At 38.4% G+C, this 26,823-nt stretch overlaps 2 protein-coding genes and 1 long non-coding RNA gene across 4 annotated transcripts in view; 2 read left to right on the top strand and 1 right to left on the bottom strand.

Moving 5' to 3' along the window:
- LOC140338065 (uncharacterized) overlaps positions 1-12,405 on the bottom strand; it is a 34,712-nt gene extending 22,307 nt beyond the window's left edge. For both annotated transcript variants that reach the window (XR_011922176.1, XR_011922177.1), the window contains exons 1-3: positions 12,290-12,405; positions 11,582-11,770; positions 10,785-10,969 (exon numbers count right to left, since the gene is read on the bottom strand). This is a non-coding gene — a long non-coding RNA (uncharacterized lncRNA). The remainder of the gene's footprint in view (positions 1-10,784; positions 10,970-11,581; positions 11,771-12,289) is intronic.
- Positions 12,406-12,447: 42 nt separating this feature from the next.
- Positions 12,448-19,262, top strand: LMO2 (LIM domain only 2). The gene is made up of 3 exons (XM_072422102.1): positions 12,448-12,855; positions 16,054-16,269; positions 17,599-19,262. The coding sequence occupies exons 1-3, from the start codon at positions 12,815-12,817 to the stop codon at positions 17,816-17,818; spliced, it is 477 nt and encodes a 158-aa protein (XP_072278203.1). The 5' UTR covers positions 12,448-12,814; the 3' UTR covers positions 17,819-19,262.
- A 6,835-nt stretch (positions 19,263-26,097) lies between these two features.
- Positions 26,098-26,823, top strand: part of FBXO3 (F-box protein 3) — a 17,235-nt gene continuing 16,509 nt past the window's right edge. The window contains exon 1 of the mRNA XM_072422099.1: positions 26,098-26,247. Within this exon, the coding sequence (XP_072278200.1) occupies positions 26,156-26,247 (92 nt within the window). The 5' untranslated portion in view covers positions 26,098-26,155. The remainder of the gene's footprint in view (positions 26,248-26,823) is intronic.

Below are 26,823 nucleotides of genomic sequence, written 5' to 3'. Positions count from 1 at the left end.
GTGCAACTCCTGTTTTTGCTAAAGAGGTGGGTCACAAGACCACTGCCATTGTTAAAAAAAAATAATAATGTAGTGCAGCAGAGCCTAAATAAAGGGGAAGTAAAGTTCCACTTTAAAAAGTTGTGGATCAGGCACGGCATTATTGAGGAAAGGGACAGGCCATGTCCCTTCTGCAATAATCATTCTTCCCTGCCTAGTCACTCCAAGGAACTCTCAAATCAGGATGGCCCAAGATCGCAAAATGGAAGGGAAGGAAGGAGAAATATGCCAGCGCCCTGTAACAGAATGTGGACAGGTGAGTATAGCGGGGTTTACATTTAGGTCAAATCAAAGGGTTTAAAGCATTATAATCCATATATAATAACATGCTGGGAAATCTTTGACTAACAAAAGTAAAAAGGAGAACATCATTTGGACTGTTATGCTGTAATATACATCCCCTGAGTTGTGTAGGAAAGCTGCAGTGAGTTTGTCATGACCTAATTTTGGTGATAGGCAAACTCTCAAATGGGTCATATTGCTTGTAATTATTGTGTCGTTCTAATCCAATCCAAGTCACTAGCTGAAACTCTTCCTTCGAGCAATTAAGCTACTTAGTCCCACGCTATTTCTTCCTGTTTGACCTATGCAACAAAATATAACGAATGATGAACTGAAGGCATAATTTATGACTTTAGACCCTGACATGTGGTTAGAAGCCGACGTTGTCATGTCAGAGGTTATCGGCCACTGAGGATCACTTTCAATGTAATGCCACAGGTGATTAAACCACAGGACATCCTTGTAAGTAAAAGGAGCCCACTTCCTGCCTCCTTCCATCATTATTCTTTTATTACCACTATGGCCTACTTCCTGTTCAGGGGCTTTTTATTTATGCAGCAGACAATATAACATTTAATTGGATTAACTACTAGGAAGAAATATTCAGGTTTAGAATTTGTTAGGGCATAAGGGAGAGTCAAAAGGGCAAGAAGAGCTTACAATCTATTTTAGGGTAAAAGGGAGGACATAGAAAGTGAAAATGCTTACAATCTATTAGGGTGTAGGGGGAGGAAACAAAAGATAGAAGAGCTTACAATCTATTGGGGTATAAGGGAGGTTTTAAAACTTAGAAACACTTACAATCTATTAGATTATAAGGGAGAAAAGAGAAGGTAAAATAACCTACAATCTAATAAGGAAGAGACAGAAAGTAGGAAAGCTTACAATAATATTAGGGACTAAGGATGGGTACAGAAGGTGGAAGCCCTTACAATTTATTAGGGCATGAGGGAGAAAACAGGAGGCAGAAAAGCTTACAGCAGAATATAAGTGAAGATATGGAAGGTGGAAGAGCTTGCAATGTAATAGGTAAAGGAAAGACGTAAAAGGTAGAGGAGCTCACAATCTAAAGGTTATAAGGGGAGATATATATTTAGAAGAGCTTACAATCTATTAGGGGATAAAGGAGGTTATAGAAGGTGCAAGCACTTACAATTTATTAGGGTATAAGGGAAAAAACACAAGGTAGAAGGGCTTACATTATAAGGAAATATATAGAAGGTGCAAAAGCTTACAATCTATTTGGGTAAAAGGGAGGATAAAGAAGGTAGAGGAGCTTACAATCTATTAGGTATATACGAGGATAGAGAAGGTAGAGGAGCTTACAGCCTAATAGGTAAGGTGATGATAGAGAAAGTAGAAGAAGAGCTTACAATCTAATAGGTATAAGGAAGGATACAGAAAGTAAAAGAGCTTACAATCTACTAAGTATAAAGAAAGATACAGAAAGCAGAAGAGTTTACAATCTATTAGGATATAAGATAGGTTAGAGAAGATGGAAGCACTTACAATCTATTGGGGTGTTAGAGTAATATAGATGGTGGAAGAGCTTACAATTAATTAGGGTATAAGGGAGAAAACAGGAGGTAGAAGAGCTTACAACAGGGCAAAAAAGAAGATACAGAAGGTGGAAGAGCTTAAAATCTTTGAAGGTGTAGTGGAAAATACAAAAGGTTAAGGACCCTACAAATTTAGGGTATAACTAATTATATATAAGGTGGAAGAACCTAAAGTTCAAAAGGGGGTGGCTGCAAAAAAGTTATTATAGTAGGAAAGTTATCTTAGTAGCAAAAATACTAAATAAAATCTATCACAATTCTTACTTTAAATACTAAAATATCTATAGCAACATAAGATAGATGAAAAATTATATTCCTATGCACCCTTAACAGAAATTATAAACTGGTAAAAAAAATAATTATCGTCAAAATGTACATTTTTGATTACTTTGGCACAAAACTGTTGGGTATTAAACAGTAAATGTACATTTTCCAGGAAGCCCTATAGCTTTAAACTCTTATCAAAATAAGCAACAATGCTACAGACTCAGAGACAGACATCCCAATAATCCCCCTGCTGTGGCTGGATTAGGACAAGTTAGTGTTTGCCTGCAGCATCCTGGCGGTGCTGTGATATGTGGTGCGCCTGCCAAGACCAGCCATAGCAAATCAATATTTAAAAGAAACCATAGCAATTGGACTAAGTTAGCTAAACTTAGTTCAGTTGCTATTGTTTATCCAATATACTGTTTATTAGGATGGTTAGAAAAGTGCTGTAGCATGCTTCCCCCTCCATTTTGCATGTGAATACAATTGGATTCCCTAAACAACTGTTCATATTCTGAACCCTATCTGCCTTTCGGAAGAGAGAAGTGCAAAATACTTGAGAAAAAAATTCATAGTCCCCAATTTTGCCTGTGGTCTCCATAACGATTATACGTTCTCTTTGTTATTATACATACATTATATTCCTAGTGGTTGAACTTGATGGACTTATGGCTTTTTTCAACTTGACTATGTAACTATAATGCCTAGGCATGGAGAATGTATTACTATTTTCCACAGTTTAAGACAAAGGTAGGATTTTTGGGTACTGTTTTGGTACATTTTTGAGATGTTCCCTGTAAAATAGCAGACCATTGGAGGTCACTTTAAAGAGAAGCAAAACTCAGTATCTGTCCCTGTTCTGTCACAGGCACCACCATCTTCTTCCTTCCTCTCTTCCTCGTACCAATCTTCGGCCATCTTGATTGACCAGGCCTGGATGACTTAAGTTCTACACAAACGTTCATTCAGTTCCAGCAGCTACAGAGTAAGCTGCGATGTGCTGAGTATCCCCACAACCAAGGCCGAGCTGTACATGTACATATCAGCAATTTTGACAGTTCAAGGGAGTGATCAGGCAGGAAAGAATGCTTATGACAGAAAGGATATCGCTTGTCCCTTTCTGCAATAAAGCTCTGTCTGATTGCAAATTTTGCTTTTATCACATTTTAACATTATACAAAAATTTAAAGGCAGTTGGAGCTTGGCCATTTTAGCGCTGCTGCTTTTTCACTTTTGTGGGCCTAGAGCTGCTGGAGGGTATTTTTTGCACACTGCTTTCATGGAATAAAAAACAGCAACTAATAATATTTTAGAAGCATGAACAATTCCTTATGTGTTCAAAGCCTAAAACTCTGTAGCATATTATAATTATATATATTGTGTAAGCAGTTTTTAAATCCTATATTGGAGGATAGATCAAGAATTAACGCTCCCTTGGAAGTAATAAAGGCTGGATTCATTAGGGAACTGCTGAGGAAGGAAATATGTATTGATTCTAGGAGAGATCTCTTCTAATAATATATAGAGAGGACTTATTACTTTAGACAGATGTAATTAAACTTTACAGGACTCTGTTGGAGTACATTGTTCCTTTCAAGAACCACTAAGCCTTAATCAGAGAGTGATTTGCTACAAAAAGGCATTTTGTTTTATTAAAATTAGGCTTATACAGATTCACACTTTACAACAGAACTTATTATCTGTCATGTTGGGAGAGGCAGACATTTGGTGGTTTTTGATAATTTTCCCATTACACTCTCACCCACATCATTTAGTTTAAACTGAAAAAATCTGAAAGTTATAGGGCAACTATAAAGTTACCTGCACAATGGTTATTAATTGTGCATATTCATGCTGATCTAGTTCACCAGTAACTAACCCCAGTATGGGGTATAACCTGTTCAATCAATGGTCCTGATTTATTAAAGCTCTCCAAGGCTGGACAGCAAACCTGGAAATCTGCTCCAGAATTCAAAACATTTGATAACAATCAGGAAATTAATTTTAAGAATGTAATTCCAAGTTTGCTGGATCACCCAGCTTCACTGATGAAAATGTATCCCCTCCAGCCTTGGAGAGCTTTAATAAATCCGCTCCAAGGGAGTCACCAATAACACCAACCTAAAATAAAGCTGGCTCTCCAGTGAGAGAATTTACCTTATAAGCTTGGTCAGGGCATTTAAACTCTAGTCACAAAAAGGCTAATTGCACAAATTCATCCTCTATTGAATAATGTTGGTTACTGCCTATTGAGCCTCTTATGTGATATTGAGTTACAGCAATGCTATTCTGTTTTATAAAATTAGAGAAATAATTTTCTGTTTCCCTGAATCATTAGAAACACAGACTGGCAACAGAGGTCAGCTACCACTCAATCATTTATATGGATGAAGAACTGGTGCATTTAACTTACAAAGAATTGGTATTTCTGTCTATAAGTGTTCCACAACTCTAGTCCTCAATAAAAAACCTGCAGGCAATAGGTAGCATTTGCAGGTCTTGTCCCTCTTCATACCATAAACTGGGCAGTGAAATGAGAAGCAGAGCTAATGTCAAGATCAGCTGTACAGGGACTACAGTTGCTTATACCAAGTTTAATGTACATACCTCCACTTTTTCCTTTTACAAAAAATAAACATACCAATGTATTTATAAATCTAGAGTTGCATTACTTTATATCTGCCTGGCATTCAGCTTTTAAAGCTGTCATGTTTGGCTTTAGGATATTTTTCACAGCAAGGAATTGAGTCCAACAATAGAGCCTAGAAGTGATGCTAGTTCTAGGACAGGTATGTATGTTACTGAATTTGATGCTGCAGATGTGTGCTCTGGACTTGAACAAGCACTAGGGACAATGCAGTAAAGTACTACCTATAGATAGGTAGCAGGAAAGTAAAAAGTAGGCAAAAGTAGGTGCGTGCTTTTGGAAACACTTCCCTTCCCTGCACAAATGGTTTTACGAATGGCCAATAAAAGCCTCTAGTCCCAGGAAAGGAACGTTATATCTCCAGGTAACTATAGCTTAGGAAAGAAGTTTTGTATGTTTTTCTTTCTACCCATCCAATATGGATGATTGGCTGCCTACTTGTAACATACGTCAGACACATAAATAGGAGGATACTATCTTGGCCATGGATGGACATACATCAGACTGCAAACTGCTCCCTGATGCTCAATTTCAACCACTGTGCATGTGGTGGTGAGGAGGCACTGACATGCATTTAGAAGTGTTTGAAGAAGCACTTGCTAAAAGTTTGCTGTGTGGTTCTCCTGGCACACGTTGGAAGAATCATATGTCATCTGCTGTCCTTTAGATGACATCCAACTGTTTTGTAACTGCTCCCTAATGTGGAAAGAAAGTATTCTCATTCAAGTTGATGGAAGCAGTGGAGCAAAAGGCTGCCCTTCTGCACCACCTTTTTTGTTTTTTAATAATTTTATTGAAAAGGTATGAAAAAAGATACAAATAAAATAAAAAAAAATAAATATACATATACAAAAGCTTTACAAAATACCGATCTTAATCAGTAGATAATGTACAGAAACCAACATGTAAATACAAGAAAATTCGCTTCCTATAACATTTTGTCCACACCCTCATTTTCCATTTTTTGTTATATTTCAATCTTGAAAACAATATATAACAGGTAACCAACAAACAGTAACCAGAAAAACAAAAAAGAGCTGTAAACCTACCATATTCAATCAAAAAACCCAGCCCCATCTCTTTTTCACATGGCCTATCACTATGTTATGATATACATTGAAGAGAAAGTATACCAAAAGTAAAAATATCTCAAGGACATTTAATTTAATATCCAGAGACAAGGGTACATTACCTATGTGGCACCCCCAACGCCTGCTGGTCATACCAAGTTGTCTAAATATTTCAATATTATCATGAAGTTGACTAGGGGACAATGTACAGTATGTTGTAAGTATGCCATCCAAGTGCCAAAAAACCTTTGCGGTTGGGTATCCAAGTGCTGAGTAGCTTCTGTCTTGTCTATAACCATCAAAGCCTGTAGGTAATTTTAAAACTGAGTAATAGTCGGGGAGTAAGGTTCCAACCAGTTTTTAAGAATGCTTTTCTTGGCCGCTAGTAAACAGAGATGCTCGAACTTAGATAAAGGAATAATAAGAGCTAAGAATAATATTAATAATAAGAACTCGGAATAAGAATTATATAATAAGCAGCCCATTTATGTACAAAGGACAATCCAGTGTCCGTTGCCAAAGAATTATCTATAAGCATGGGATAGATATGTGAAATAGAGTGCTTGGAAGCGGATACACCCAAGATCTGATTTACTAGTGGGGGCAATACAAAAATGTCCCAGCACCTTGCCCACTGAAAAAAGTTGACTTTACTTGCATGTAATATAAAAAATGGAGGGACGGAAGAGCGTACTTGACCAGAACAATATCAAATGGTAACAGTTGATTGTGTTCATCCATTAGATGTTGCAACAATACAATACCACGTTTTTCCCAAAACTTGTACGCTTTGTACATTTGCCCCTGAGGAAAACTAGGCGTGGTGCGTAAGGGGGTATCCTTAGTGGCTCCTATGGTACATTTACATAGTTTATTCGTTTCACGCCAAGTAAGCAGAGTATCTCGCAGGAATAGGTAAGTGCGTAATTCGCGCGGTATATTTGTAAAGGATACGATAAGGAGACCCTTCAAAGACCAGGGTCGTATCAACAAGGACTTCAATTTGTATACCGTGTAAAATGAGGTACCATGCCACCAATCTTTTACTTGCCTTAGGAAACAGGCTAGATTGTATTTTCGTACATCTGGAAAATTTATACCCAAGTTTTGTTTAGGTTGAGATAGTTTAGATCTACCTATTCTTGGGGTTTTACCCCGCAACAGCAAAGAAAGGAACACTGAGTGTAGTTTTTTTACATCTGTATGTCGGAGTAAAAATGTTAAAGTCTGAAATGGATACAATAACCTTGCGAAACTAATCATTTTGATAAGGTGGCATCTTCCCATAAGGGACAAAGGCAAGTTTCTCCAGCTGTTTAGTTCCGAAACAATTTTAGCTATAAGCGGGGCGTAGTTGCGTTTATAAATTTTTCTGGGACACTATGGGTGGTTTGCACCCCTAAGTAGGTAAATGAATGTTTAACCAGCCGAAGGTCCAACTGCTGAGCAATCTGCACCTTTGGAGGCGGAGTGGGTTGTAAACACATTAGTTCACTCTTATTATAAATATTACGAAACCTGGAAAACAAACCAAATTGCTGAATGTGTCTTATAACTAGGGGTAAATCCCTGTGCGGTTCCTTAAAAAAAACAGGATATCGTCAGCAAATATAGCAAATCTTTATCGTTTCTATGCACCTCAATAGCCTTGTAAACATTAAATTGACACAAAAGAATCTCGCTAATGGTTCGATGGCAAGATTAAATAGTAATGGCGACAGGGGGCATCCCTGTTGTGTCCCTCTGTGCAAAGAAAAGAAGCTGTGCCACCTTTAAATAATTGCAAAAAAATTCAACTTCCCCATCTGTTGCAATAATATTCAGGGTTTTTAAATAGATCAGTACAGGCTAAAAACATTTACCTCAAGTGGTGCAGTACTGCCCTTTTTAACACAGCCTTACTGTAATGGTATAATTATTATTATTATTAATAATATTAATAAACTGGATGTATATAGTGCCAACATATTATACAGTGCTGTACATTAAATAGGAGATACAGACAAGTGATGGTATGAGTCAAATATTTGCAAACATTGCCCAGTTTTAAGGAGAAACCTAAAAAGACCTCCCAAACCCAAACAGGTAAATGAACCCTGAGAATGTAGCGTTGGGTCCAGCCAAGTGACCTTGACACCTTTGCCCTCTGAGGTTTCAGAGGAGCAGCAGACAGACAGTAGTCAGTGACTGGGCTGGGCAGGCAGATAAGTCATTTTACATCAGGGGGTCGCTATGTCTGAGCAAGGGGCCTGGTGTCTGTGCATTATCTGCATTGCATAAGATAGAGCAAGACCAGGTAAAGTACTTATCTGTCTTTCATAAACAATGCTCAGCCCATCACAAAGCATAGACATATACAGATAATATTAGCTGGTCTGGGAACCCTGATCTGTTTATAAAATGCAACTATGCCAAGACCTCTGGCCGATTTCTAGATATAAGCTGCGGACACACCTTAGTGGTGGACAGTTTGACCTGTACAAGCCGGTCACTGAACTTTTTACAGGCATGTATGTCCAGGGAGTCACAAAATAGCTTATTTTTTATGCTTTGACTTATTACTATTAATATCCTATATTAAATTAAAAGTATTCTATCTTTGGTAAAGCAGAACTAAAGTTATATATGTTATAATGAATACATGATGAGGCAGGTCATTTTTGCAGAAAGGGATTTTCTGTAAAAATCCCTCCTATCTGCCTGATAGCTTTGGGTATCTGGCTAAAAACTAAGCTGCACATGCACAGATTGCAAAAAAACCTGGCAATTCTGGCTTCCCCTGCGCATGACGGAAATGAATGCAGGGGAGTTACGTCATCCTTCATTCAAGATGGCCATAGATCCTCTACAGGAAGAGAACAAAGAAGAAGTTGGCAGCACTCTGTGAGGGAATGAGGAGAGGTGAGTAATGTGGGTTTATTTCTGCTTCAAGGCTATGTTCAGACTGGTGGTGAAGTTGAAATGCAGTTACCACTTTTTTATGCCACTGAACTGCTTCCACAAGTGAGATGCTACATGTGTATGCAACATCCCAACATCCCGCACTGCTGTGTGCTGTCAAATGTACAAGCAGCAGTGTGGGGCACCCACACGACAGTCAAGGTGCCAGTCGTTGGGACCTGATGGAACGCTTGTTCCTGCCATGGGTCTGAACCTAGCCTCCTTAGGATTTTTAGAATATAAATAATAACCTTTGGAGTTCCCTTTCCCAGCTCTTGAAGAAAGCATTTATGTGAACAGCTCTATTTAAAGTGGAACTAAACATAGCTGATTCATTTTTCCATCCAATCCTTTGCAGGGTGCCGCCATCTTCCTTCTCTTCCTCCTGCAGACCATCTTGGGCATTGGGATATCTAAACCCAATAAAGATTAAATATATATTGCAGCCTAACTTGCCAAACTTTTTTGTGCACTAAACTGATATCAAACAATCTACTAAAATCAATCTACTAATCCTTTCCAGTTTTAAGCTACGTACACACTTCCAATTATTATCGTTGGAAAACGAAAGACGAACGATCATGCACGATATATAGAACGATCGTATAGCACCGATCCTACACATAGAGTTAACGACACGATCGTTCGTAGATATTGTACACACAATAGATACGATCGTTACGAGCGATAGAGGAACTATGTGCACGACAGGAAAGTGAACGGACGTTCGTTCATCACGCATGCTCTGAACATGGACGATCAACGAACGACCGTACACACGAACGATGTTCAACGATCGTCGTCCAATCCGATCCGTCGGTCCGGTCGTTCGTTTCTAGCGACTTTCCTCGTTCGTCGGCGTCGTTGGTTACTTTTTTACGAACGATTTTTTGCCCAATCGATCGTTCGTCGTTCGATTGGAACGATAAAAATTGGAAGTGTGTACGCACCTTTATTCTGTAAACTAGATGATAAGATTCTCCTTGTGTATTAGACATTTTGTGTTTATAAGGTGACATTACTTCTCCATAGATACAGTACAGCAAGTAAGTGCTGTCACCCCAAAATAGAAAGTACTGTATGTTACTGACAACATCACAATGTAAAAATAAGGAAAGATAAGTCCAAAACCTAAATTAATGCAGCCATCTCCTCTAATTTATATGTAAGTTTTTGTTTTTGTGTTTAGATATTCTTTAATCCGTTTCCTTTGGCTGTGTAGTCCCAGAGCAGATTATAGAGATTACTAAACGTTTAGTTTTATTTTCCATGCGTTCATCCAGTGGAGGCGTTATTTCCAAAGGGATATCTGTAGTCCAGACACTGTGAGCAGCAGAAGAACACGTATTATCATTGCTGATGGTGCTGACACCATGAAAGTGACAGTTGTCAGCACCACACCCAGCTCAGGTTATCAGTAAGAGTCAGGCATGGGACACCGAGCCTCTCCCTGTACTGATCCATCCCTGGGAAACATGATAAATACGGTGAGAACATTACTGGACTTCAATTCCAGAGTGCGCAACACATATGACCATTTTAACCATACGTATGTGCAAATGCCATGACTGCAGTGTAATGAGGGCTCAATGTCATGCTGGATACACATGGTACAACCCTAATTAAAAGGTTGCAATTGTTCAAACAAAACACCATTTAAGCTAAAAATTGATTTGCTATACTTTACCTTCCCTGGTTCCTCCTTTCCTTTCTTATCCACATTTTTGTTTGCATTGAATATCTTATTTTAGACCCAATGTCATCTAGGGCTTTGTGCTTCTCTAAACAATGCAGATAAATTGTGGCAGTTTGGAAAGGATAGCAAGGTGCTGAACATAGCTCTTTGAAAACAGGAAGCATGCGATGCTAAGCTTTCATGATTGAAAGAACATAAAGTAGAACTAAAGTCCCACTTTAAAAAATCTTTGATCAGGCAGGTAGTTAATACATAAATGTCCCTTCTGCAATAACTGTTCTCACCTGCTTGATCGCACCCCAACTGTCAAAACGTATGGGTAGATCAGCGTTGGTTGCCAGGGAAACTTCTTTCTCGCTCATGCCAGGAATGAAGAACATGCGCTTGTAGGTGAGTTACGTCCTCCTGGCATGACCAATCAGGATGGGTGAAAACTGCGCCCAGGAAGAAAAAGGAAGATGGCAGCACCCTGTGATGAAATGGGAGTAGGTGAGTATTGCAGGTTTAGTTCCACTTTAAATACAATAAGTTAAAGGGCCATGGACAGTAATACATGGGCAAAAGTACTAGATGCTACTGGACATTTTCCAGCCAGGAAACAAGGCAGGCTTTATTTGCAATTAATGCACACTCTAAGAAGCTTGCAGTTTGCAGTGAAATCAGAATAAGCTAATTCAGTACAGTAAAGTAGCCTGTACAGCCGTGCAAGGTGAAAGATAAGACTGGAGCTTGAAAAGACTTGGCGGAAAACAATTAAGGAAAACAGAATTTCTAAATCTGAAAGACATTGGTTTTTACGCCATGATCAATCACGGCTTTTTCTATCTGATTTCTGTTGATTGAGTAACAGTAATTGATCTGTGTTTCAATTTAACCAAATACGAGATTAGAAAGCCAGCTGAGCAAATGGATTACCATGTGCGTGTCCAACGTGAGGTGCTGATAGATGGCCTATTCTTGACAATGGCACTATCACACATTTAAAATGGAATTAAAGTCTCACTTTTAACATGGGCAATTCATGCAGGTTGCTACTGCAGAAAGGGATTGGTAATGTCCCTTCTGCAATACCTATTCTTACCTGTTGAGTCGCCACCCAGGGCATGTGCAGCTCAGCTCTGGTTGCAAGGGAAACCCAGCAATCATGGCTTCCCTTGTGCGTGCAGAGAATTAATGAATTCCTGCACGCCTGTGTGGGAGTAACATCATCCCGGCACAGCCAATCAAGATGGCCAAATATCGTTTTAGGATGAAGGAAGATGGTGGCACCCTGCAAAGGAAAGTGGATAGAGGAGTAATCACAGTTCCATGTATAGTCAAATGTGGAATTTCTAACTGCTTTAGACAGAAAGCCTAGCCAGATAGAGGTTAAACAATCCATACAATCCATAGATTGTGCATAGATGTTTTATCCTTCATATGGGTTTATAGTAACAATAACCAATCATGAAATTAGGAACTGTGTGGGCAAGGTTTGCAACTCCTTTAGGATTTTAGATTTTTATTAGCCTCAGTAACTTGACACATGGCATGGGACGGGAAAAAGTTTTTTAACAGCAATAAAAAAATAAATACCTAAAATATCCCATCTAAAACCTAAAAAACAAAATATCTTTAGCGTGTGATTTAAAGGATGTTTTTTCACACAGATATACAAAAATATTTTAATGCACAGATAATTAAAATGAAGCTTCTCAGCAGCCTATTGCGCAGTCTCCTGTTAACTGTAAATAAATCCTCCAATTAACCTGTTTACCTCCACCCCCAACCCCATCAGAAAAGAATTAACCTGTGCGGCACTGGCAGATCAATGTCCCTGTCTGCAATGCAAGGCTGACCTCCCAAGAGACTCAGGGGGTTAATGAGTTAGACAGCTGCAGTATAGCTGTGTTGTAATCCTAGTGCCCAGGAGGGCCAGAGAGAGAGCGAGAAGTGAGCAGCTGTGCCTTTAAATGCCATTTCCTTCTATTGTATTTGAATGGTGATCAGGAAAAAGGAAATGAAAGCAGAGGGGCTGAGCTAAAGGAGTCAATGCTGCAAAGGAGACAGCAATTGCCTATATAAGTGACAGTGACACAGGCTTCTCTCTCAGACCTTCCTTCTTGGCCACAGGACTCAGACAGCTGCTGGGAATACAGATGTGGCAGCACGGTGATGGAGAGTGGGCAGTTGGCATCTGATGCTGGACTGTGGGGGGGCAAATCTGGTATTGGAGGATAGCATTGCATGGACCTATGTCTGTATAAATTAACAAGGAGAAACAGAAGCCAAGACAACACACACTGTACAGGGGACAATACACAGGAGCAAGCAAATGTCAGCACCCATCGAAAGGAAGAGCCTGGACCCTGCAGAGTAAGCATGACTGGGGTCTCTTTATTGTTGCAGCACTTGGCGACGAGGGGGATAGTGGGGAAAGGGACAATCAATGACTATATGGGCAAGCGATTAAAGTAGGGGGGCAATTTATTGTAATACATAAAAGCTGATGTTACAGTCAGCGTACTGACTTTGATATAAATACAAGCTGTCCTTGGTTTCTAGGAATACACCTGGATTTTAAAGAGATGCAGCTAGATTTCCTTGTTCCATGAATGCTCTGAAATGAAACATTGTTTCATTTCACATATTTTATCCTTTGTATGTGTGTTCTTTGACAATAATATTGTAGCTTGTTATAAAATGTAATCATGAAATTGTTGTATTTGTGTAGTCCATATGCCACATTAGAAATAAAGTGCATTGCAGAGCTGGTGGTATTGTAACTATGATGGGGACATCATTTAGAGCAGCAGTATGGTCTTATAAATGATTTTTAATGTTGTAAATTGTATATTGATATTAAAAGTGGTTGATGAAGGGACAGTAGTTTTGAGGAAATGCTGTAGCCGACAGAGCTTGCTGACAGATGTAGTTCCTCAGTAGAAGACTCCAGTTGCATTCAAGTGAACCGGTCATGAGAGACATGCAGGTTGTTGCTGTGTATTGTGTGTTAAAATGACTTCCCCCAGCACTAAGCGCGACCCTTGGCTATGCCAGGTAACAGGTATTCCTACCAGTCCCATTTAGTTCCATTCAGGATTTACCAAAAGGTGGCCTTTCATGTATAGAGAGAAATATGTAGGACACCACTGCTGATATCTTCTTCTGAAAAATGCAAATTGCCTGTCCTCATAATCTGGGGGCTTTGGTTCATTTTGAGTCATTGACCAGGTTATGCAAATCAAAAGTTCTAACTTTACTTGCTGCAAACTTATCCCTGGTCAAAGCAGCAGAAAGAACAGAAGATAGACCGATCACCCTGACAGCCAGGTAACAAGAATTTCTCAAAACAAGATCAGCATCTCTTTATAATTCTCTCATGATGCTTTTTTTAAATAAGGGGACTTCCAATTGCAATGAAAATCCCCTGAATTATAGAAGCCCGTGTATGTACAGCCCCACCTGCAGCTCTCTTTAAAATAACACTATTCATTGTTGCTAACATAGCTTCAAAAACTAGAATCAAACCAAGGAAATATATTTGCTCCCATAAAACCAATGTATTTAATTGTGATGTATTTTCAATGTTCACCAGTAGCTGGTGTGGCAAATGCAAGTTTTTACCAACCTGAAGAAAACTACGATCTGCCAGAAGCAAGACCCCAATACTAAGCATACACCATGCAATTTTTGATGGATGTATTGATTGACATATAAACTGATCCTTTGGAATTAACGTATTTAATTAGGTATTGCACTTGTCTAATCTGAATTTTTTATATAAATATATACATATATATTTATACACATATAATTTGATATATATATATATATATATATATATACACATACACACATATATATATATATATATATATATATATATATATATATATATATATATTCTATTTACTGACTGAAAAGGATTGATAGGAATATTGAGCATAGTGTATGGCTAGTACAAGATTAGTTGTTACCATTAAAAACATTTATAAAGTAAAATCTCTCTAACACTCCAATAAAATGTTATAGCAGTGTAAAAAATGTACAAAATGGGTACTTAAATTTGTAAAAGACATGAAGCTCTGAGGCAAGAATAAATGAACATATTTTTCCTTGATAAGAAACAATAAAGTGGGGATATTATCATCTACATGAATACATTAATGGTTCATATGGTAGAGTTGGTTGAAAGTTGTTTAAAGACTATACAGTTGCTACAAAAAAACATGTGGACACTTTTTGTGACTAGAGGATAAAAGATTTAATCTACACATAGGGAAAGGGCAGTGGACTGTATTTTTTGGACTCAGTAGCTTGCGTATAAAAGAGCCAGATGTGCATAAAATATAAATGGATGCTAAAATGTATCATAGGAAATTATCATTATTATTATTAATATTATTAATAATAGTAATGAACAGTATTTATATAGTACTGACTATATAAATGCATATTACGCAGTGCTGTACAAAGTCCATAGTCATCTCACTAATATTATTGAATGTTATATATGCAGAGAGTATAACGTTGCTTATATATTATAGGATTGCATTTCCTGCAAAATGGGACAACTGGAGTACATTTATATTAGGTTTTTCTTTCAATTAGATTTTTTTGGTTGAACTTCAATAAACATTCAGACCTATATATGTAACTTAAGGTAACGGGAAGACTGGAAGCATCTCTGATCTGCAGGAAATAGAGCAAAACAGAATATAATACAGTTAATATGCAGCATTCAAGATAAATCACATACTTCAGGAAACTCTCTATCCTCCATATTATGTGGAATGGGTATAGTATTTGGGAGGGGGGGATCAATGGGTAACTGTATGCTGTACACCAGTGTTTCTCAACCCGGGTTCAGTGGAACCCTAGGGTTCCTCCAGAGGTAGGGGTACCTTGAGTAATGAGCAATTTATACTTCTCAGGTCAATCTAATGGTTACCAGTGATCTTCTTGGGTGACATTCTTTCTACTTGCTAGTAATGTAAGAAATATTCTTACTGACCATCACACTAATATACTGTAAGCTATGGATATAGTAATTATAGAAGGGGTTTCCTGAAGACCTAAAAGGTATTCCAAGGGTTCCTAATTTACACATTTCACACTAATCAATTTACACATTTTGTAAATTGAAAATCTTTTTGAATGCACCTGTATTTTTCCATGCAAATATTTCTATGTGTTAAAGCTCACGCAATTTAGGATCCAGACTATTGTGTTCTTATGGTTCTTCACAGATTGCTGAAGACTTTATGAATATATTTAGGCAAACTGAAAATGTTTGTGACTTGGCTTGTGTGTGAATTATTTGCTCATGCCTGCTTCAATATACTGGGCTAGTTTTGTGCCCTGGGCATCAAGAGAGCCCTCGGCAGATGTCATTAATGCATGCTGAATGCCATTTTGATGCCTGTGGGCATGTAGCTTGGCATGTAACCTAAAACAACTAAATATCATTGAGGAGTGCAAACAGGAACTCGAACAGACTGCTTGTTTGTTTTCTACAAGTTTTTGCACTGTAAACTGTAAAATGTTAAATGTTTTTACTTATTTCCATAGTGAGCCCGTGGATGAAGTCCTGCAGATTCCACCCTCGCTTTTAACATGTGGGGGCTGCCAACAAAACATCGGGGATCGCTACTTTTTAAAGGCCATAGATCAATATTGGCACGAAGATTGCCTAAGCTGCGACCTTTGTGGCTGCCGCTTAGGAGAGGTTGGCAGGAGACTTTACTACAAACTGGGGCGCAAGCTGTGCCGAAGAGACTATCTCAGGTAAAGTCATTATTTCTTTTTTTAAATTTTTATGTCAATTTTTATTTAAAAAAAAAAAAGTTTTGGTTCAAAAAACAGTAAAGTTAACAATCTGTCAGGATTATGTATACAAGAGTGTTCACATATATCTATACCATAGCAGTTATTTATCTAGATACGATAGTTAGAAAATCAGGGAAAGGATACCCCCCTTAGTATAAAGAAAGGATTACCACAATTTCTTGCTAAAGTACTGTGTTTAAAGCAAACCTGTGCTTTAGGTTAGCTTTCAAGAGACAATGTCATCTGCCTACTCAGGGCAAAAGTGACGGTGTCTGCTGATTAAGAGTTCTGAGAGATTGGGGTGGTGACAATGGATCATGGATACCTAAATATACATGGCAAACATTGGTATGAATCTGTAAAGTGACAACATCTCATTAACTATGTAGACAACTGTTAATAGTGAATATTGTAAGGTTTGCCTCGCTGTATTACTTTACACTAATAGGAGTTGTTCACCTCATTTGTTTTTAAAAACAGTAACTGAGGCCTTTTAGATACTATAGTTCAGGGTAGTAAAGAAGAACTTTATGTTGGTATATTGAGATTGCTTTAGTACATTTCTATACCTCTCCTACTATTCTGTTAAGTATTTCTGTATTTCTAGATATTTCTGTATTTCTAGATATAGAAAGCCATGTGCCATGCTCTTCTATCATGTGACAGCAATGGAGCTTGGTAATTGGCACATCAAAGTTACATGAAAGTACTCAGACCTGTGTAAAGTGAAACGGAGCATATACAGGTCTTTATACAATCATTTATTATATTCATCAGCTTTAAGATGTGGGCAAAGGCTGAAAAATTCGCAGACTTTAAAGATATATGTATCTATCTATATATATACGCTAGGATACTGGTCTCCACAGCTAAATGTGTTGTAGGAACATTATTCCTACAATATTTTGTCTTATCGTATCTATCCTTGCTGCAGATATACTGATGTATAAAAGACACTAGATTCACTGGTGAAAGTGTATTCTCTCCAGCCTTGGAGAGCTTTAATAAATCAGGCCCAGACTATCATAGGGAACCCGGGTAATCCAACAATTCAGGAATAGATCTGGCCCAGGATTAAAAACATTTGCCAACTAATAGCAAATGTTTTTTTTTAAATCCATTCTAGGTTTGCTGGATCTCGCCGGTTCTCCCATTATAGTCTATCTTTACCAGGAGAGCTTTATTAAATTAGGTCCAGTGGGTCAGCATATTTGAATATATATATATTTATCCTGTGACAGGTCTACTTTCGACAGCATAAAATATGTTTTATGGTTTCTTTTGCAGACTTTTTGGTCAGGATGGGCTTTGCGCATCCTGCGACAAGCGAATCAGAGCCTACGAGATGACAATGCGGGTCAAGGACAAAGTTTATCACCTGGAGTGCTTCAAGTGTGCAGCATGTCAGAAACACTTCTGTGTGGGTGACCGGTACCTCCTCATAAACTCAGACATCGTCTGTGAGCAGGACATTTATGAATGGACAAAACTTAACGGAATGATGTAGCTATTGGACAATGCCACAGGAGTTTTTTTATATAAAGACCTTAATTATTATTAAGTATCAAGCAATGGAAAGCTTACACTGTGGCAATAAGAACTGACAGTGCATTCACTTTTTAACAGAACAATTGGTTACAGGCTGAGCATTCACACTGGCTAGCAGATGCATCTGATGGTTCTAATGCTATCATCCATCATATTTTACTACTAATATTGGTGCTTTTGGATTTACCCAAAATTACTGACAGGATCACTGGACCCAACCCCTGAAGATCTAAATTTGGGACCTAAAATCCTTGCTGGAGTCTCCAAAGCCATGTCCTATTTGTTTCAAATTTGGGCAAAACTTCTACTTTAAATAGGCCTACTCACCCTTGGCCCAAAACCAAGACTTGCAAAGAAAAGGTCAACCAAATATCTGCTTGCTGATAAGGATAAGGAAAAATAAACTTTTAAAAAAGGTCTAAACAAAAGTAATTTTAAAAGGACATCTGTCAAGTTAGAAATATTAAAACACTACTTTAAGGCCCAATTCAGACATGTAGTTGCCACAGCATTGTGTCGCTTCTGGCTATGTAGGTGCTTCTTCTCCTCTGACGGAAGAACTGCGCAGCAACCACAAATACAAGAGCAATGTGTGCAAATGCATTAACCTGCAATGTTTGCAGCTCCCGGGCAGATAGTGGCTGTTTGCTTTGTGCCTGGGAGACACTTAATACATGATTTGCAACCTTAGGTGTTAAAGGGGCCTTAGAGAACAAGCCATGGGTTTGTTATTCTAATCCTTATTTCACTGCCTATTAGGTAAATCACTGACTTGGAAGTACACAGGCGATGGAGCTGGAATTCCCAATATGCAGAGTCAAGGCCAGTAACTGATGAAAATAGGATGAGTATGGCTTCTTTCAAAGAATGCCAAAAATAGCATTTTCGATATTTCAACTCTTGCAGGTTGGATTTAGGTTTTGGGTGAAGTGATCAATCACACAGTGGCTACTTATATATTTTAGGAACTGTGGCCATTTTAAAATTTATTGTTTTCCTATTGTTTGTATTTAAATATATGTCAGTTTGGGAAAATAAACTACTTGACAAAGGAGACCCCAGAAGACATAAGGCTGGACATCCCACACAAAATAAAAACAGTGCCCACACAAAATAAAACACCACATTTAGATTTTTAAATATCTAGATAATTGACACACTGCAGCAACTTGATACATATACTGTATTTGTATATAAAAATTGGCCATTGCCGGATAATCTATGCAATAGTGGCAGTTTTGTTTTGTAGTTTTAATTTCTACTAAAAGGCTAATGAATAAAATGTAAATCTAACTGACATCCTTCTGCTTGTGAAGGAGTGATTTACAGAATAGGCCTATAATGCCAAGGGTCACAACTATAACCAAATAAATTTATTGGAAAGATTGTGTAAAATAAAAGAACTGTTTTGTTGTCATTTTTTCTCTTTTAGTTTAACATTGTTGTGACGTTTGTGTAATGGTATTAGAGTCTGAGTCAGGAAATAGCGGTCCTGACGGGGCCCTTTAAACTTTATGACAAATTACAAAAAGTGAAATATAATTTTGGGTGCACTGACCTGTACTGATAGGATATGGAGGCTGCTGCTGCTGATACAATAGCTTTGCTGTTTCTTGAAAAGCTGATCCAAGCAGACAGATCAGGATTGCTGACATCATATGTTTCATGCCTGTTCCTGTCCATGACATAGAAAGAAGAGAAGATAGCAGTTTTATAAAGAGTCAGCAATGACCGCTTACATGAACTGATGCAATTGTTTATGTAAAGTTTATTCTATGGTCAACAAAGGCTGCTGATTTAATCTCTGATTTCCACTCTTGGTTTGAAGTTATTTTGATTATTCTCTAATTATTCAGAGATTGTTTGCAGCACAAAAAAATATTTTTAAAGGGAGGATTTATTGATTCTGGGAAGTCTGCCAATCCATCAGAGAAACTATGTTTACAACTATACCTGCTTTGTAAAACATTCCAAGTCCATTTTGTATTATGTTCTTTTATGACTTAAACAGAAATACTCTAACACAGTGTTTCTTATTCAGGGTTATGTGGAATTCTAAGGTTCCTCCAGGGGTTGCTAGGTTGCTTCCCTTGAACATCTGTAACTTTAGGTTGTTAGTTAAAAAAAAGTGAACTTGTCACATTGTTTAGACCATTATTTCTTAACCAGGCTTCAGTGGAATTTCCTCCAGAGGTTACTAGGGATTTCTTGAGCAATGAGCAATTTGGACCTCACAGGTCAGTTTAACTGATACCAATTATCTTTTTGGATATCTGTAAGGTTGAAATTATTCCCAATGGTCAGCAATGTAAGAGGCATTCTTCCCATTGACTACCATGCTAATGTACTGTGATCTGTGAATATAGTATTATAGAATATATATTATAGAATATAATATAGCATTATAGACCATGGTAAAAAAGTCTAACCCATGGAACATGACTAATAAACTTGTTATAGAATTGTCAGGCACCCCTAGCCAAGAGATATTGGAGAAAACAGATTGTTCCTATCCTGATAATTGGGCATTAGAGGTGTCTAGTAGTGGAATGCTCTTCCTTTGTAAAAAAAAAAAATAAAATAAACACATATGGCCATGTAAAGCAAGCATGAAGAAGCCATCAGCGACAAAAAGATACCCAAAAACTATTAGTTGCTGGATGTTAAAGGCCATTGTGCCACTTTAGATTCTATGGAACTTGGTAAATAGTATAATGAAACACTCCATTTATATTGAGATACCTGTATTTCCTCCACTGCCCCTCTATCTCTCCTTCCACACCATATGCTAAAAAATAAACCTTGATGCAGAAAGCAGATTTTTTTATTGCAATGCTTAATAGTGTTTTATTAATATTTCCTAAATAATCTTTATATTAGTAAGCTGTGTATGTGTACCTCAGCTCTATTGCCTATAGAGAAAAAGGCCATGGATCACAAAATTTGCAATATATCCCTATTTCTGCTTCTAGGTAGAAATCTTCTACATCAAACATCTGTTAAACAGTGATATGATAATGGCACTGGGGTTGTATATTTGGGATTTTCTAAAAAATAAATGAGATGAATGAAGGTTCGAACTGACAGACATTTTATATGAAATCTGACACACCATACCATTACAGACTTGCTTACCCCACATACTGTGCCTTACGATATGTCAGTATAGGCACATGCACCAGAAACTGTGGATTTAGTTACAGGTGAATGTTGAATAGCCCACAGTAATTGTCTCCAGTGGTCTACCTAGACTATTTGATACCCAGGGCTGATTGTGTTTAGCAAACCAACACACACACCCCGATGGATCCAAATTATTTTCAATTTATTCATTGATTATTACATTCCTTTATTTTGTTTTTTTATGAAAGTAAACAAATATTAGTGATGGACAGGAAAAAACAGACTTGGTGCTCAGCAGTAAACATAGGAATATAGCATGCTAAAAAAATTAACATTGGCGCACACAGTGAGCCTTGGCAAAAAACAAGGGTACTAAAAGCACGCCCATACAATTTTAGATTTAAAGCAGAATAAAATCTGCACAAAAGACATTACTGTGTTCCATTGCAGGGCACTGTCATATTTCCTCTCTTCTTCTTCCTGAAGACAATCCTTTGCTATCTTGATTGGCCGTGCCAGGATAACGTAACGCCTGCACAAGTGTGTCTCCTTCCTGGAGAAGGTTTCATGCTGCCTGTTGACCATCTCGTCATGGATGTCTGACAGATTTCTGAAACTCAACCTGGATAAAACAGAACTCATCATCTTCCCCACCTCACATTCCAAATCTCCCCCTAACATAATACTAGCTGTTAATAACACTGTTATTCAGCCCTTCCCTCAGGCACGTTGTCTTGGTGCCACCTTTGATTCTGCCCTCTCATTCACCCCCCATATTCGGAACATTTCCAGGTCTCTCGCCTGGACTACTGTAACATCCTCCTCTCTGGTATTCCACTAACACGACTCTCTCCTCTACAATCTATTATGAATGCTGCAGCCAGACTCATCCATCCTTCCCACAGCTCCTCTTCCGCTGCATCTCTTTGTAGTTCTCTTCATTGGCTTCCATTTCACCTTAGAAACAAATTTAGGCTCCTGTGCTTTGCCTTCAAATCCCTCCACAGTTCTTGTCCCACTTACCTTTCTGCCCTGATAGAACAATAACCCCCTAGCCGCTCTCTTTGCTCCGCCAATGACTTCTACTGACTTTCTCACTCGTTACCTCCTCACGCTCACGGCTTCAAGGTTTTTCTAGAGCTGCCCTGACTCTCTGGAATGGTCTTCCTCGTCCTTTTTGTCTTGCTCCTACATTCTACTCATTTAAAAAACCACTCAAAACCCAACTTCTTCAGTCTCCTAAACTGTCACTACTCACCCACCATTCCATACCCCCATCCTATTGTGTGATACTTCCCCCACCTCCTAGATTGTAAGCTCTTTGGGGCAGGGTCCTGTCCTCATCCTGTGTCACCGTCTGTATCTGTCTTTCATTTGCAACCCCTATTTATTGTACAGCGCTGTGTAATATGTTAGCGCTATATAAACCCTGTTTGTTAATAAAAATAATAATAATAATAAAAGTGTGTGGGAGTTCATTCATCCTTGACACATGCAAGGATTGCCGATCAGCTTTGTGGCCAGGAACCTGGAGTGATCAGGTAGCCAAGACACATTATTGCAGAAGGGACTTTGCTTGTGACCTTCTGTAATAATGACCAGCCTTATCAGGCATTTGTAAAATTGGTAAATTTGTAAAACTTTAGTTCCACTTTAAAGATCTTTTGGGCTGCCTAAAAGCTTGGTGTTTGTTAGTATTAGGAAGAATGTGAAAACATTTTTCTGGGGGACTATTATCACAGAGACAGAAAGGAATGAGAAATCTAAAAATTACCAGTTATAACCAAAACAAATACTCTGGGGAAATCCATCAAGAGGGACATCTGCTCCACTAACAACTGTCCAAGAGCGTATTCCTCCTCACTTATGAGCGATTTGTTTTCTCTCATGTCATGTTGAGTCTATGAAAAAAAAGGGGGTTGACTGATTTTTTACTCTTTAAAGAAAAGTGTAAGCTTTAGGTTTACATTAAAATACTGACATACAAAGTATACAGATTAAGTGGATTTTGTAAGATAGATACTAACTGAATCTAGATAACCACAGGACCTCTGTAGGTTGTTAATAAAATAAAAGTGAACTTGTCACATTGTTCAGATCAGTGTTTCTCTATCAGGGTTCCTCCGGAGGGGTTCCTTGAAGAATGATGTAGGTTGTTAATAAAATAAAAGTGAACTTGTCACATTGTTCAGATCAGTGTTTCTCTATCAGGGTTCCTCCGGAGGGGTTCCTTGAAGAATGAGCAATTTGTGCCTCTGACACCAATGATCTTTTTGGCTGTAAGGGTGAAATTCTTCCCAATAGCCAGCAATGTATGAAACATTCTTCCTAGTGACCACCACGCAAATATACTGTGAGCTGTGGATTTTGTTAATATTATCAGGGGGTTCCTTAGGACCTGAAAAGTATTTTTAGGGTTCCCCCATGTTTAAAAGGTCATAAAAAACTGGTCTGATATGTTAATGTAGCCTATTGCAGTGATTTTCAACCACTGTTCCACTGTTCCACTAGTGTGCCGTGAGAGATCTTCAGGTGTACTGTGGGAAATTATCCAATTATCATTGTCGAGTGCCTGTGCTGTAGTGACTGGCAGAGTAATGTAATACTATTCCATGTCAGTGGGTGGCAGTAGGTAGCTCATTTATTTTTAGAGGCGAGAATTAGCTGCAAAGTGTAATTTTGTAACACTTTTGATTTGTGGTGTGCCGCAGGATTTTTTTAATGTAAAAAATGTGCCGTGGCTCAAAAAAGGTTGATAAACACTGGCCTATTGTACCCTACTGCTTGAAACTTTTATAGATTCCTATAGAATCACTACCAACAGTTGGTCTGCATTAACCACGTGTTGTGTCATTGACCTGCCTGTATATGTTACAATGCTGTCACCTTGTGGCCATAAATGGAATTGTTCTTTTATTGTTCTGTTTTCTTTATAAATTTGATTTTTTAATATTTTGTAACTATTTATATACAATCATCCTTCAAACATTTAGAAATAAGTATACACAATTGTAAAAGCTTGCAGCAACAGAACAGCAACATACAAATATCTAGAAATTGATTTAAACAAAACATAAATATATGTGTTGTTTAAATATGTTTTGTTTAAATTAGTTGCTCTTCTGCTATCAATCCCCTGAAGAAGCGGCTGTGTGTGCAAAACGCGTCGGGTCATAAATTCTTTGATAGCATTTTTTTGATTGTACCATATATGATGTGATTGTGACTCAATTATGCTTTTTTGGCATTTTTATTAAGCTGTACATAGTGTTACGAAGTTTTTATCTTTGAAATAAAAGTTATGTTTTTAATAGCTGTATGCCAGTAATTCCCTACATGGTCCCACTTACGTTGGTCTTTTCTTTATGTCATGATTCTACCTAGACTGTGAAGAAAATGAAACATTATAAGATATAAAGTCTTAATAGTTTAATATTAAAGAACAAAAATATAACACGTTTTGGAGGTCGGGTTGTTCTCCCATTATCAGGGGTTTAGTATTTTATTCCATATTCTTCTCAGCACCAATCCATAACCAGCATTCCTCAGCCCTCTATATCCAGCATGACCTTGTCATATCCTGGTGACCACTGTCATAGTGATAGAAAATACATGTAGAATAATGGCTTCCTATTTAGAAATCTTCTGTGCTGCAGAATGTAGTGTTTTCATAGCCTCTAAAATCCTAAAGATACCTGGGGATCCCACTATTGAAATTCACCTATCCTGTGAAGGGGTGACAACAATGCTGCACTGCTCCTGAATTCAGGCCAGAGTTGTCACTCTCATATAGGAGGTGCCTGCTTTCAATACAGTGGAATATGTAGCAGGGGGTGTGGCTACTAGCCTTGGAGTAAGTCTGTGGCTTGTCAATCAGTACTTGACCACACCCAGTCCTGCCCACTGCTTTCTAGATTGACAACACTGTCTCTGCTGCTAAACCCCTCCCACTGGAATCTGCAGTGTCTGAGAGGGGAAGCATGTGAGACACAAATATCTTAGCCAGGGAAAATAAAAGAAGCTTTATTTGGTTTATTTATGGGGCTTGTGCACTGAATAGTGATTAGAGTTATAATAATAGCGATAATAGTGCTATATAGGAACTTTTAGTTATATTTTTAGGGTTGTCACTTGATGTATCTTTTAAATTGGACACCCGTTCCAAAAAAAAAAGTTTATTCACTCCTATAAGGAGGATATTACTACATATTTGTGTATTACTACATATTCCTATGCAGCTTTGTCCTGCCTTGGAAATCGCCTTAACAGTGCCCTAACAACGATAGGGGAAAATGCCCCGTGCATTGGAAGTGGAAGGGATGCCAGTACTTAAGATCAGTAGCTTCCTCCATTTTTAGCCCCACCTTTTTTTTTAATATAAAAATATTTTTTCCTCATTATATCGCACAGTTAGCCTTCCATGTACTCCAGAAACAGCTAATTCTTCCAAAGTATTTTTTACATCCCCTTCTCCTTTGAAAATTAAAGGATTGCCATTACTAAAGATGCTGGCACAGGGGAGGGGAGGACGTAAAATTACTTTAGAAGATTTGGAGATGTTCCTGGAGTTCAGAGAAAGGTAATTATGGTAAATGATGAGGAAAAAGTTTTTTTTTTTATATATAAAAAAAAACAGTGAAAATAGAAAAAATAAAAAGTAAGCAGGAAGCTACTTTTTTGAGCAATAGTTTGCTTGGGGTAATTCTGTGGGAAGACTTAAATTGTATTAAAATGTAATTTTGAAGAAAAAGACTTTACCTCAAAAAAAACAAAGATTTACATTTGGCTGATAAGATGTGTAAGGAATAAACATAACTGATAATACAACACAATGAGTTACCACAAGATTTCACCTAGAAATAGCACTCAATTTAGGCGGGAACCCAGGCCAAAGCGCGCTCCCTGGCCACATCACGTGACCGCCCAGAGAAGAAAATGGCGACGGGGAACCTGCTCATGCGCAATGAAGACAAATTATTTGGGAACGCGCACGCAGGAAATGCGTGTTGGTTACCAAGGCGCCCGACTCCTCCCATGGGCGTGATTAGACGTCAGGTCGTGTTTGACCTTAAGGGGCGGTGTGATCCAGCAGATGAAAGAGAAATCCAGCTGGGGGCGTGGTCTGGCGGTGAGAAGGGGAGGAGTTGCGCTTGCTCTGTGGATCGCCACCAAGATGGCAGGGGCCGGAGAGCTCGGACTGGGTGAATTGCCGTCTGACCCTCTGTTACTGATTTTGTCTTACCTGGACTTCCGGGACCTAATCAGGTACAAATGGAGTGCAGTGCGGCACCGCGGGGATTGTGTATAACGTCTGTCCGTTGTGCATTTCCTTCCCCAGCACTCTCAGCTGTCTGCAGCTTGCATCCCCCCCCTTCATGGGTCACATGATCTCTCTGTGTTTACCATGACAAGAGGGGTCACCCAGAGTAGCGACTACATTGTGCTGTGATCAATGCACTGCTAAAATATTTCTGATTTGGGTCATCAGTTAATACCTGTGTGTATTGTGACCCCCCCTTCCTCCATGTCTTGGTCTGTTGTAATCCCCCCAAATCTAAGTCTTATTGTACTGCCCTCCCCCAATGTCTGTGTGTATGGTATCTCCCTCCTGTTTGGGTCTGTTGTATCCCCCAACCCCCCATCATATATAAACCAGTGCATTGTATTATCCCCCCCTCCTTCACATGCCTGTGTGCATGGAATCTCCCATGTCAGGGTCTATTGACACCCCCCCCCTTTTATCAGTCATGTCTGAGGGGATTGTATCCCCTCTCTTAAGGTGCGTACACACTTCCAATTTTTATCGTTCAAAACGAACGACGAACGATCGATTGGGCAAAA

The sequence above is a fragment of the Pyxicephalus adspersus genome, chromosome 9 (genome assembly GCF_032062135.1).
Source record: "Pyxicephalus adspersus chromosome 9, UCB_Pads_2.0, whole genome shotgun sequence".
Lineage (NCBI taxonomy): Eukaryota > Metazoa > Chordata > Amphibia > Anura > Pyxicephalidae > Pyxicephalus > Pyxicephalus adspersus.
The sequence above is the reverse complement of the archived record's forward strand: the minus strand, read 5'-3'. Positions and strand labels throughout refer to the sequence as shown.